The 13,274-nt window shown below is 39.5% G+C and overlaps 1 protein-coding gene across 1 annotated transcript; it reads right to left on the bottom strand.

Annotated features, from left to right (window-relative positions):
* Nucleotides 1–3,703: 3,703 nt before the first annotated feature.
* RBM24 (RNA binding motif protein 24) lies at nt 3,704–12,648 on the bottom strand. The gene is made up of 4 exons (XM_088475830.1): nt 12,159–12,648; nt 9,984–10,107; nt 9,773–9,827; nt 3,704–5,729 (listed from the first exon to the last, which is right to left on the bottom strand). The coding sequence occupies exons 1-4, from the start codon at nt 12,324–12,326 to the stop codon at nt 5,396–5,398; spliced, it is 681 nt and encodes a 226-aa protein (XP_088331956.1). The 5' UTR covers nt 12,327–12,648; the 3' UTR covers nt 3,704–5,395.
* Nucleotides 12,649–13,274: the final 626 nt, after the last annotated feature.

Here is a 13,274-nt window from a genome sequence, read left to right as displayed (position 1 = left end):
GGCCAGACAAAAATATCATAAAAGGAGACATGTTTTACTACATGATAAAGAAAGACTCAATGTGCATACAATCACAATGAGCAGTATGTACAGTTCATGACATCCCCATCTCTATACAGCCTCATTATACACTTCAATCATCATGCAGTCAGTATTATAACCAGGCATAGGATATTCAAACACCCCTGCCAAGTGCCCCCCCTTTTCAAATTCATCACCAGTTGGTCAATTTAGGCAACCAGAGCAGTAAAGCATTTTTGAATTGCCATCTCACAGAGATGTATTAACCACTTGCCTAACGTCGACGCAAACAATTTGACCAGTCAAACGCCCACTGGGTAGCTGCTGGAAGATAAACTTCAGCAACAGCTAATCGCAGAGGGACCTCTTGGCCCCTCTGCATCCTTGCAACCTCCTCCATCACCTGCTGTGCAGTCAATCAGTGCTGGGGAAATGTAAATGAAACAGCCCTCAGCTGCCCCAGTGTATACCCGGCAGCTGCTCAGAGGAGCAGCCCACAGGGAAGTGCAAAGTCCCGATCATAGGTGGCCCGACTTTTCTTTGATCGATATTTGAAAAATAAAACAGGATGTTAGATGTTGCTTTGAAAAAAAATAAAAAAAATTATATATATATTTTTATAAGATAGTGTCATATAAGTTAAAAATAGATGGTCTTAACGTAATTAATTTTGTTTTACAAAAATAACCACGGCAACGAATGGTTTTTGGAAAAAAAAATAAAAATAAATTAGCCAGTGAAGTGGTTAACATCTGTGTTGAAACAGTGCATTCAATATGGCTTTTGCCTCTCATTTTACCCAGGTGCTTTGTGATCTGTACTCCTCCGAATCTATGAAGTGATATTCTAGGGTGCAGCACATGCTACATACACTGCATGGCACTAACTAACAACAGCTTTACTTTCAGTGCATGGACATTAATATATTCTAGTGGGGGCACACTGATATTTTGGGAAGCAATAATGTACATGACAAAAGAAAAAATATTTAAGATGTATTGCCACGATGTCCAGATATTGTGTTATCAGGAGCAGTGCTGCTTGTTCTAGAATAGCAGGGTTCATTCATTAAACATCAGTCATTAGAAACTACTGTGACAATGGAAAACAGTACTATGACGAATGCAACCTAATCAATTGTGTGACACAGCTCCCATTTAAATTTACAGTGACAAGCCTCTCCCACAGCAATACTAACAGGAATTCGATCTATACACACTCAGTAACCATACATTTTAGTATAACAGAGCTTTTAAATAAAAAATCAAAGAGCTGGTACAGTTTAATTTGGCTAACAAAGTAGGAGTTCAGTATACAGAGGCATACCAGAATGACATTAACACATTTGAACAGTAAAGAGTATCATTATCTCATTAAGAGCATAGCTCATCTTAAGCAGTCAAATTAAAGCTGAGCAATAACAAAACATATTGAAATGATCAATGCAAGAGATAGGTGTGGCACCATGCATGTGGCTGGTACGCTCTTTAGGTGCGTACACACTGGGCGATTTTACTGAGCGATTGCATGATTACGACATTGTAAGTGCATTCGCTCAGTAATCGTGCACTGGTGTCGGAAACTACTATAGAGGGGTGATAACGTTAAATGAATCTTAAGGCAAGGGAGCTTATGCAACAGGTTGCGAGCTGCAGGGATTCATGAGTCTTCCCGTATTTTTAAAAAAGCCGTTAAAATGATTGGAGCCTTTAAAAAAAAATAGACTCACATGAAACCCTGCAGCAGCTGCTGCTGCTTGCAACCTATTACACAAGCCCAAATATGTCAAAATCTTTTAGTTTGCCCCCAATCTGCAAGAATGTAAACTACTTTATAGCCAGCATCTAATACCCCTTTTACACCACAGCTAAAACCTGGGTTACTGAAGGGTCTAGGTGTAAAAGGGGCAAGGATCAGATTCCCGGGTCGAGTGACCTGGCAATCCAACCCAGGTTGCTCGGAGCTTGGAGAATGTCATCTCCAAGCGCCGGAAGAACTGTTCACTGCAGTGTGATCTGCTCAGAACCGGGAATAGCCAGGTCAGCACTGCATGGGAACGGGGGTCTGTCCCGGTTCTGACCTCAATTGGGACAAAATGTTCTAAAAAGCAGGTAAGACCCGGGACTTTAGTGTAAAAATGTTATTATTTGTGCCTTTAGATAATCATGTAAGCACTTCTACCTTAATTTGTAACAGGTCTGCAAAAAATAAATAGAAATATATAGTTGTGTACACATCCTGCAAGAGGACAATAGTGGATGTACACTTACAAGAGAGTTTAGGCAAACTATTTCATTACTGTGATAATCATTCAAATCAGCAATTCTCAGTATCTTCAGGTATGTTCATCAACACCAGAGAAGGGAGAGGTGGTTCTGTGGCACTACCCAGAAGGTAAGTGTTATGCTTGAGGCCCATTTAATCCAAGCGGTTGACAGATGCAAAAAAGGAGGGAGCCAGGGATTTAAACAATTATTTGAAATTGATAAGGAAACTACTGATCACTACCATTGCCAAAAGTGATTAACAAGTACTATTGATCAGTACAGACTTGCGAGAGCCTTTAAGTACACACACACACAGAAATACTCCAGCCATTGCTTGCTTCTAGTTACACTAAAAAGGAGTTATTGGGTCTTATGCAAAATGCATGCTTGGGAGGCAATGCCACATATAAAAAGGATTGTCCATACAGGGACATACATGCTATGAGCTCTTAAAGCTTATTACAAAAAATTGCTTTAATGCAGACTGATGTAAAGCATAGGGATGGGACTGCACATACTTTTACAAGCATTTTGCTTTGTGACAACATCTGTGGCATTATCAAGTATTAATGCTCAGCAAGGTATAAAAAGGAGGACTTGTAGGAGAGTACACATTAAGTACATAATATGCGACAGAGGTTCCATCACCACTTAAAAGTAGTACAAGATTTGGCCTACTCTGTAAGGCATTTTTCAAAGCCCATGTGTGTGCGCACCATAGGACTCCCTTTCAGCTGCTCAACAAGGAAGCAAAACACTGCTAATAAGTCAATAGTATTTGCTAAAGATAGTGTGGTGATGCCATTTAGAAAGTGGCACTGACTTGTTGGCTAATAAAATACAAGTAACATCCAGCTTGGTTTCTCCACTAATAGCACCAGATTACAATCAAGCATTCCAGCTGTACAGTAGGGGAAAATGTAACCTATCAAATACCCTACAGCTGGGTACACATGGTACGATCTGCACAATCAATGATACCGCTGAATGATTTCCCTTGAACTTTCTGTAGTGCAGGACAAACGATATTGGGTGCACACACTGAAAGATATGATGGATATCTTTCAGTGAAGTCATCCTGCCACATCTGAACATGCAAATCATGATGAAATCGTCCAAGTTGGCCTGCATGTACGGACGACCATAGATATCTTTATCATCCATGTGGGAACGCACATCGCTGGTCGTTCGCTGCATAAAAATGAACAACCATTGAACGGTATTCATAAAAATGGTACAGTGTGTATGCACCATTAGTCTTGCAAGTTTTTGGGCCTAATGCCCACAGCCAAACACCCTAGGGTCTTTTTTTTTTTTCTTTTTTGAGAAACCAGAAAGGGGATTTTATTGTAGCAGTTCCTTACATACTTGCAACAAGCACATGTCCTAATCGGTCACACAGAGTCAACAAATAATGCAATAAGATATTTTTTATTGTATTTAAATACAAGTGAAATAGATATTAATCTTATAAAGCAACATAATGAATAAATAATATGCATGGAGATTGTCTACAATTACATAACACTGGCTAGTATTTTGAAATCCAGTGACATTTAGACAAATGTCCATAAAAATGCTGTCTTTTCTTCCCTTGTATGAAATTGTTCAAGTATAAAAACCCATTACAGTGTAAAATATTCATGTTTAAGTCAATAAAAATTGCCTAGTATTGCAGTTTTACAAGTCATTGTATAAAGCAGCACTTTTCTAGTAAAGGCAAGGAAAAAAAAAAAAAAAAAGACAGACAATATCCTACATACAAATGAAATGTATAGTATACTGTCTAAGAGATATTCAAAAGGGAGGGAAAGAAGGAGAAAAAAAATAAATTTTTTTTTTATATATAGCGCAGATAATCTGCTACTGTCATGTAAAACTCCAGAAGTGTCAAAGTAGGGATATTACACAGTGCACATTCAGAATTTAAATAAATCCAAGTCAACATTTCCGTTGAATAGATTAATATTTTCTACATCTAAACTTTACTTAAATAATTTATACCATGAGATGAATACATTAGACGCATCTAAAGTTCCCTTCTTTAGAGCGCATCATAGTAAAACTTTCAAAATAAATAGCTTTCTTTCAATAAATCTTACAGTTAAGGCACAGTACAAACCATATTCATTAACCCTTAAAGAACTGCAACTCGATTGTACTGAAATTGATAAATACTTAGAAAGGAAGGAGAAAAAAAAATAAAAAAAAATGGTCCCCTACAATCCAGAATATGGGGCCAAAAGTTTTCGTAAAGGAAAAAAAAAATAAAAAAAATCCTTAAAAGGGTTAACTATTGCAAGTATCTTCCTGATGTTATTCATGAGCTATGAATAGGTGTAATAAAATAGAAGACTGTGGTAGTAAGGGACTGATCCTATTTCAGAATCGGAATAGCTGACACCAGCAGTTAGATTTCCAAAAGCGAAACAGGATGGGCAAAGGGATTAGAATGTGACAAGCTCATCAAATAAGCACAAGTGATGTGTTCTCTCCAGAATGGTCTGTGTTATTGGTTGTCTGTACAGCTGTTGCACCCATTAATTCCACATCACTAGCTCCATAGTTCCACTTATATAAAGGACAGATGAGAAAATAGCTTTGGTGCCTATCCATCATCATGTGACCAGTAGGCCATGTGCCTCCAACACGTCAATGTTAACTGCATGTTTCTCACCAATACAAACTGCAATTGGTCAGTTTGAGAACACATGACAGTCTGTGCTTAGAACATTTTACTTTGTACAGGCTACATATTGCTGATTGATATTTCCCTGGTTTAAACGTTTTGTAAATAGAGGAAAAAAGTTGTTTTCTTTCTCAGATTAGAAAAGGCAGTTTCTTTCCCTGATGTAAAAATAAATTCTGTACACGAGTTCTGACCACTCACCCAAGAAAACTAACCACAGTAGTTCCTTAATGCCTGAAACACTAAGTTGGATGCATAATACATATAGGAGCAGGAATAACGTAATATTCTTCCCCAAAAAGCAGTTTGTTTCTCCTTAAAGCCATTTAGCCTAAATTGTTATGGTCTCATATATAGAAACTGGAAGGCAGAAAAAGAAAAAAGTAGATATGGTTGAGAACTTCAAAAGTCTTATGTGCTACTGCATGCGGTCAGCCTGCAGCTGTTGAGGCTGGTATTGACCAAAGGCGGCGGCAGCTGCTGCAGCGGTTCCTGGAGCTGCAGCAGTGAGCGGTTGCTGAACTGCGTAACCATAACCTGCAGCTGTGACATATCCTGTTGCAGCTGGAGAAGCTGCATATGGGTACTGATCGTAGGCAGCAGCGGCGGCGGCAGCAGCAGAGTACTGGGCATAAGCGGCACCAGTGTAGTCAATATATGGACTTGTAGATGCGGCAGCCGTAGATTGGACATGTGGAATTACAACTCCTGGTTGCACAAAAGCGTGTGGGTAAACATAGTGTGCAGGAATCCTATAGGAGCACAGAAAAACATGGTATTTAGTAACAAAACAAAAACAAACAAACAAAAAAAAGACACAAAAACAAAGAATACACCTTTCGCTTAAGCAAAGTGTTCAATTATCCCAACATCAAATTTAGTGGTTATGTGCATAAGGTTGCCACAATAGAAAGATTCAAGACATCGTCAAAAACAATGCAAGAAAGTCTTCAATGATTACAGATAAATAAGTCTTGCAGGAGTGCTTACTATTTAGACCCTGACTTCTTCAAACATGTAGAAGATTAAAACGTTTGATAGAACCCAAAAGCTCGCACCCATGTAGGGGGTTTACTGAACGAGAACCTCCTTATTTTCATGGGATACAATGTTCGCATATTAATTTTTTGGGGTTTTGGCAATCCCAAGTAGTTTAAGACTACATATTGTGGCAACCCTACCAGAAGTACTCTGCAGACTCAGCACACATTAATCTCTGCAACCTTAGTCACCCTTAAAAGAAAAAAGGGAAAATAAAAATTGCAGGCGACAAAAGAACTTAAAGTGGTGGAATACACAGCAGAGTCACACATTCAAAACAGTGCAGAAAACTTTTATAATGCTGTAGGTGTTGAAGCTTTTCAGATGCTATGCCATACTCCATAGCATAAAATCTTAAATATGTGCACCACACTGTTACAAGGATGTAAAGGTCAAATCATTTTAAATACCCGTCAACTAAACTTCCAGTTTCGAATCAGTTGGTTTACTTCTCAGTCAGACAAATAAGAAAAAGTATTTGTGTGGGAATCTACAGAAACCTAGGGTTAGACAAAAAACACCCATGTAGTATAACACATAAAATATATGTATATATAAAAAGAAAAAAATAAATTATATCTGGCTTTGTAGTCTCAACAAAAGATTGCTATTTAAATATACATTAGAATACAATTCTTTGTTTAAAAAAAAAAAAAAAAAAAAAAAAAGTGTGTGTAGTAGTTTTACACAGCCTAAAGATTTATGGGTTTTGTAGCTTTTCTCATCATGCGTAGCATTTGCCAGTAAATATTTAGAGAGGGATGCTTATTTTTGCAGACCTCGATTAATCGGCTAAGTGAGAGAGGGAAAAGTTGTATTATACACTGCACCTTGGAACAAAAAAAACAGGGGGAGTATGGGAGTTCATTATGTACAAAGCAAATGTCACGATACACAAGTGGTCTTTGTTTTACATTTCCAAATTGTGCGATCCAAAAACAGGAAGCGTCAATAGGTAGGCCTGGACTGTCAACATTCTATATATAGTTTAATGCCCAAATATGTACATGGGGGAGTCAAAATATCTGAAGAGTGCTCAATCATCCCACACACAATATCTAAAATCATAGTTTGTCAAGGTGGAATTTGAAGCCACATAATAAAAACAGTAGCCAGCTGTATTAATGTTTGCTCTGAAGCATATGACAGAGCTCTTCCAACTTGCAGTTGATACTTACAATCTCCAGTAACTGAGTATTCGCAGCTAGAAAACAGGCTAAAAAAATATAAAATACTGTACATGTGTACTTGATAAAGTCTGCCGTTTTCTGTTTGGTCTGGGAACATTAATCCAGATAAACGTCATCCAACAAAAGAGCAATGCAACTACAAAAGTACTGTGACTAGTGTACACACCAATAAGTACATAACAGCTATATGCTTTGTTGCTCCTGTAATATTTAGCTTAAAGTTGTCCAATGATGTTGAGAGCTTCTATGGCAACTGAAATTAAATATATTAAAACAAACATTGAAATAAAATAACTTGGCATTAGTCGTGCTGTTTGTACACAGATTTGTCCAGAAGTTGATGCTTGTAAGGATTGAAAACAACCAATATCAGATATCAATCAGGATATGCAGAAGTTGTGTTCAGAAGATGTGCACATAATGAACTACATTGGGCACAAACAAAATCCTATCTATTTTAACCACCCATGTGGACGGTCAGACAGAGTGAAAGGCTCGGGCTGAATACTGGCAGCTTTATTCGTGCACCCAGATGGTGAAATGTATATTGTAGAGGGTCTCCTCTTTATACTACCTGGTACAGAACGCTGAAATTGTATTAGTACATTACAAGTTTACGGTTACCATTACCTTATACAGTATATAGCCAGTTTTAGTTTGTGTCCTAAGCTTTTAGAATAAAGAATGGCCAATTAGTTGTAAAAATACAATCTACAGCAGTTTGTAAAGTTAACTGCAAGGCTGCAATTTTTCCGGAAATGTCAATTTAATGAGGTTTCTCTGTTGTGTGGATTTCACAGCACAGACAGCATTCTGCAAAACTTGAGACAAGGTGGCAAACAAACCATGTGATGCTATGTACAGAGCACTGTATCAAAGAATGACACTTATTATTCCAGGTTTAACACTAGTAGCCAATAAACAAACCTCACTATATGAATAGGTAGATTATGAATAGATATTTTACAAAAATTCTGAGTGTGTACATTCTGATCCTTTAACATTAAATCCTAATTGAACTCCTGCTCCACTCTGATTGACAGGCTACGCTGCATTTGGGCTATTTTTGACTCGACATACGAGATGGGACTAGGATGTCTTTATATGGCTAAAGTTAACCACCACTATAATGGCCAAATAGGTCTGCTAGTTAAAAGATCAGTGTTTTGAAATAAACAGGTGTTAATCAGTCCTAGCAAACAATCTTAGTGCTTTCTCATATATGGAGTTTAAAGATAAAAAAAAAAAAAAAAAAAAAAAAAAATTTAAAAAAAAGTTGTTGGAATATTTTCAAAACACCAAAAAGGCAGAAAAACCCAGCTTTATTTAATTCAAGGCTTTGACTGCTGCTTTAAAATGTATACATGAAGGTTATAACCAAATGTCACTTTATAGTAGTTATTTGAAAAAAAAAAAAAAAAAAAAAAGCTTTGAAACCCCATTTGTGACATCAACTGATGCCATGAGTATATAATAAAAAAAAATAATAATATGATTCTATGAATGTTATATTAGCAGAAAGATTTGGACATGTATAGATAGATCATGAAGCAAGAAAAATAAATTAGAAAGCCCACATGAACACATGGTTAATAAGAGAACCAAAATAAAGTGTGTAGCATGCAAGCTGAATAATCCAAAGTAAATGTCACACACAAAAAAATCCAAATCACTACAATATATGGTTAACAAAATAAAGTAACAAGCTGTAACTCTGAAGCAAGAGCCAAGAAGGGCCCTTTGCTCCCCATGGCAAAGTCAGCACTCCTCAACAAAAACACAAAGTCAAGGCTCCCCCTCCCAACCCAAAACACCACAATACTCACTATGGCTTAAAGTAAATAAAAGGACACACAGTTTAGTGGTCAAAACCACTTCATTGCTGTAATTTCAAAAACAAAAAAGGCACACAAGTCTAGGATCTAGAAATATACACTTTAAAATAAAACCAACCAACCAACATACATGCATCTTTAATCACCATTTAGCTTGTTTTCTGAGTCTACTGGTAACACAGATTAATTCCAAACAGAACTATTCCATCTCTTATCATCAAATCCTTGTCATCAGTTATCTTAACTGTAAACGACCCCTGTCAGATTAGAAAGAGATAGATAACATTGAGTAACACTGACATTGATGGGTATACAGGAGGGTCCAGCAGCTGTCCTTCCACAGGAAAAGACCCCAGTTTGGGAAAAGTTTGAAGACTTCTTATTCTTCTTACCCCAATAATAAAGTTTGTTGCAAATAGAATTGTTTTATATCTAACATAGCAAATTTATAGATAGAAATCAAAATAGGCAACATATTACAGCACTCATCCCTATATATGTTAATATGTACAAAAAAGGAAGAGCTATATTGTATTATTAAGAGTTGGGCTTCCAATACGGCAAGTTATCTAGAAAGCCAGCTGCATATTTTCCTATAATCCACCTAAATTAGACAAACATGATGTATCGTATGCAGTCTTGTGATGACTCGTAATCCTTTCCATGCTTCGCATATGTTTGTGGGATACAGTAGGCAAGAATAGGCAAACCAACTTCTCCAAGACTTACCCAAAAGGCCTTTGTATAAGTGCTGGGTGAATCTGTTGAACTCCAAACGCAAAACCTGATGAAACAAAAAACAGATTATATGCATCACCTCAATGAACACCAGTTACTGTCTCACAACAAATATTTCACATGCAAAAATGATTTACATTTTATAATAAACATGAAGTTTCATGAATCTACAAGTATTAAAAGAGAAAAAGAATTACTGTACCTGGCTGCATTATGCGGGGTTTTGCTCCCAGGTAAGCAAGATTCACATTGGCTTTTCTTCCATCAATGATTGGATTGGGATCTTTACACGCCCTTTCTGCGGCAGCCCGGTCGGCCATGGTAACCTAGAAAATAATATCTACCATTACTATATAGTGGGCCAGATGTACTAAGCTCTGAAAAAGGGATAAACTGTAGACTGATAAACCACCAGTCAAAGCAGCTACCAACTGTCATTTTTCAAACACAGCCTGTAACATGACAGGTGGGAGCTGAATGGCTGGTCATTTATCACTTTTCAGGGCTTAGAGCCCTATTCAATTAGAGCATATCAGCGATACTTTTCCGCCAACAAAAGACGCGATGTAGGCGAAAAAGTATCGCGGCCGTCCCTGCTTTACCCCGTATTCAATATGGAAGAATGGGAAATCAGCCTGACACCCCCCAAAAGATGCTCTGACATGGGGGTTAGCTATGGTACCCCCCAATTTGGCTTGCTGAAGGTATTTGGTGTTTTTAAACAGGCTCAATAGCGTTTTTCTATACGTGGTGCATAGTATACAAGAGTATTTTATCCAGAAAATTACATATCCCAGCAAATTTGGGGTACTTGAAAATGGGGGCCAGCATATTAAAAAGTTGCTAAAGTCAAGTTGGGGGAAAAAAAAAAAAAAAAATTTGTGAAAAATCCACTTTCTGCAAGCACCTGCAATCAAAAAACACTACAGGCATACTTGGGGACCCCCCCCCCCCCACCAGAATCAAGTTAGCTAGTTTTTCTCTGTCCAACGTTTTTTTTCACCCCCAAATTCAATGCGTTTTTTTTTTTTTAATTAGACAGTTTACCTTTGGGGGACAGTCTGAAGGCTGCAAGGGGGGTTCCCGCAATATTGCACCCCAATTCTGCACTTTTTTCCACCTGGTATTCATGGGTGAAAAAGTTTCGCCTATTACATTGCATTGACTTTCCGCCTAGGCGGAAAGTCTTCCAAACGGAATACGGAGTAAAACCAAAACAGGCGAAAACAACATCATCGGCAAAAAGTTCTCCAAAAACACGGGAAAATGGCTTTTCGCTTCAAATTGAATACGGCTCTTAGTATTAAGTTTTCGTTTTGCATACCACACCAGCCTTAGAATTCATGTTAAAAGTCAAAACATATAAACATCCACTTAATAGCTTTTTCCAATCCATATACAAAGGAACCATTATCACCATAAGATCATATTAAATAAAAGCCCAGGGAGTTTGTTTACCAGAAGTTATTCATATAGAAGAAATGACCTTTCTAGCACTATGGTAGACTCAACTTTTTGATGTGAGGAGTACCCAATTTCCTAGACATGAGGCATCCTATGGCATTGGATAAACGTGACAAATTACACTATGTATAAACAATGTTAGCAGGAAGGTGAAAATGTTCCAAATTTCCTCTTTGTGGGCAATCATGCAGCACCAAGTCAAATTAACTCAATGTCACAGACCAAGGATAATATATCAGACTGTCACCTGCCAGTGATTTGGGATCAAATAAAAGGGTCACCAGGTCCCTGATTTTTTGTTTTTAGCGCTTAGTAAATGGACAGGATCGGGTCACAAGTGTTTAATGGGATCTCTTTCCGCAGCCAACACAACAAAGCACAAGGCAGCGCAACTTACTACCGACCCGTGCAATGTTAGAGGGTGCGGGGGAAGGATTTGTGCAGGTGCTCTGGTGGTGATATAGGTGAGGTGGGTGGGGGCTCCCAGGTTTGGGCTACTTTCCATATCAACAATTAGTTTCTGTTTGACCTGGGGCTGTTCTCGGGACCGACGCACCTGCTTTATTAACCCCCTAGCGTCTACCTGATCCGGCAGCGACATGACTGGGTGACAGTGCACAGCCGGGGTCACAACACAGTCAGCGGCCACTCGTACACACGGCCGAGCTGCACCCTGCTGTAGTGGGCACCAGGGGTGAAGTTACCAGGGACGAGGTGATCCCAGCGTGGAGCTCAGGGGGAACAATAAGGCGATGACGGGGCTGCACAGGGAGAAGCGGGCAGGAAGCGCAGCGTGCACCGGATTTCGGGGCACCTTTAGTGGGGGAAGAGTGGCTGGAAGGCAGGACGGGCACGGTGGGTTATTACCGCCCGCAGAGCATAACCCCTCCTGCATAGGACCATTGCAACTTACAAAGCCATAACCTCTGGACTTGCCGGTCTGCCTGTCCGTGATCACCACTGCCTCCTCTATGTCCCCGAACACCTCGAAGTACTTCCTGAGGCTGGAGTCCGTGGTGTGATAGGGAAGTCCCCCCACGAAGATCTTGGTATAGGTGGTGTCCTTCTGGGTCGTGTGCATCTTCTGCGCTCTTGCCGTGCTCTCCCGGTACCTGCTCTGCACACACTCACCGCGCTCTCAGGAGACCCGGACACTCATACAGGCAGGGAGGGAGGGAGGGAGTGGGTGCCGGCGGCTGGTCCCTTCCTTGTGCTGTGCTGCTACCTGGCAGTGTGTGAGGTAGATAGGCTGTAGCAGCGCACAGCAGGGTGTCTCGCACGCCTTGTTACTGAGAGCCTACGGAGAGGTGGTGGTGCTGCTGCTATACACTGACTGCTCATGCCCCTCTCTCCCTCTTCCCTTTGCATTAAGAGCAACCAGCCGGGCTGGGGACTCCTCCCTTGGGATGGGCGGGAAATGGCTGCCCATTGGCTGCTCTTGCACCTGCTGCATTTATCCCGGGCGGACAGCTGCTCACAACAGCTGGATTTGTGTAACCCGGCCGGCCCCCCTTTGTCTCCAGGGAGTAAGCTCTGGTTACTCACAGCACGTGTGGTGCCCCCTAGTCCAGACCGCCGCCGCTATCGGTTATGGGAGGCACACACTGACCTAACATAATCGTCCGCTGCTATTTACCAAATACTAACCACAAGCAGACGAGGGCATAGCAGATACATCGTACACTTTATTAGCTATAAACAAGACTGCAACAGACTGTTCATTAAATTATGTTCAGTACATTCCTTAACAATTAAATTTGCTCAATGTTTTGCCATTTAAGTAATATTGCCCATGCCCAAATACCGGCTTCTACCTAGTAACAATGCAGTTTTAAAGATGCCTTTTTGTATTTTTTTTTATCCCTGACAAACGTATGTTTAACTGCACAGTACAAATTATGCTATTCTCTACTGAATCTATTATTACCCCCTTGTCTTAGTATTTATTGAAGAGGAGCATTTAAAATAATAATAATAATAATAATATAAAATGTACGCTAACGTTAGAGCACATCTCCAATAGTGGAAG

The sequence above is a fragment of the Taudactylus pleione genome, unplaced genomic scaffold, assembly GCF_031769625.1.
Source record: "Taudactylus pleione unplaced genomic scaffold, aTauple2 ptg000179l, whole genome shotgun sequence".
Lineage (NCBI taxonomy): Eukaryota > Metazoa > Chordata > Amphibia > Anura > Myobatrachidae > Taudactylus > Taudactylus pleione.
This window is presented reverse-complemented; position numbering and strand designations above follow the sequence as displayed.

Excerpts from the sequence above, each read along its gene's own strand:
- RBM24 (XM_088475830.1), bottom strand. The coding sequence starts at position 12,326 with ATGCACACGACCCAGAAGGACACCACCTATACCAAGATCTTCGTGGGG. Across the intron at positions 10,108-12,158 it reads AGTCCAGAGGTTATGGCTTT|GTTACCATGGCCGACCGGGC; the intron begins GTAAGTTGCAAT and ends ATTATTTTCTAG. Across the intron at positions 9,828-9,983 it reads ACCCCGCATAATGCAGCCAG|GTTTTGCGTTTGGAGTTCAA; the intron begins GTACAGTAATTC and ends TTGTTTCATCAG.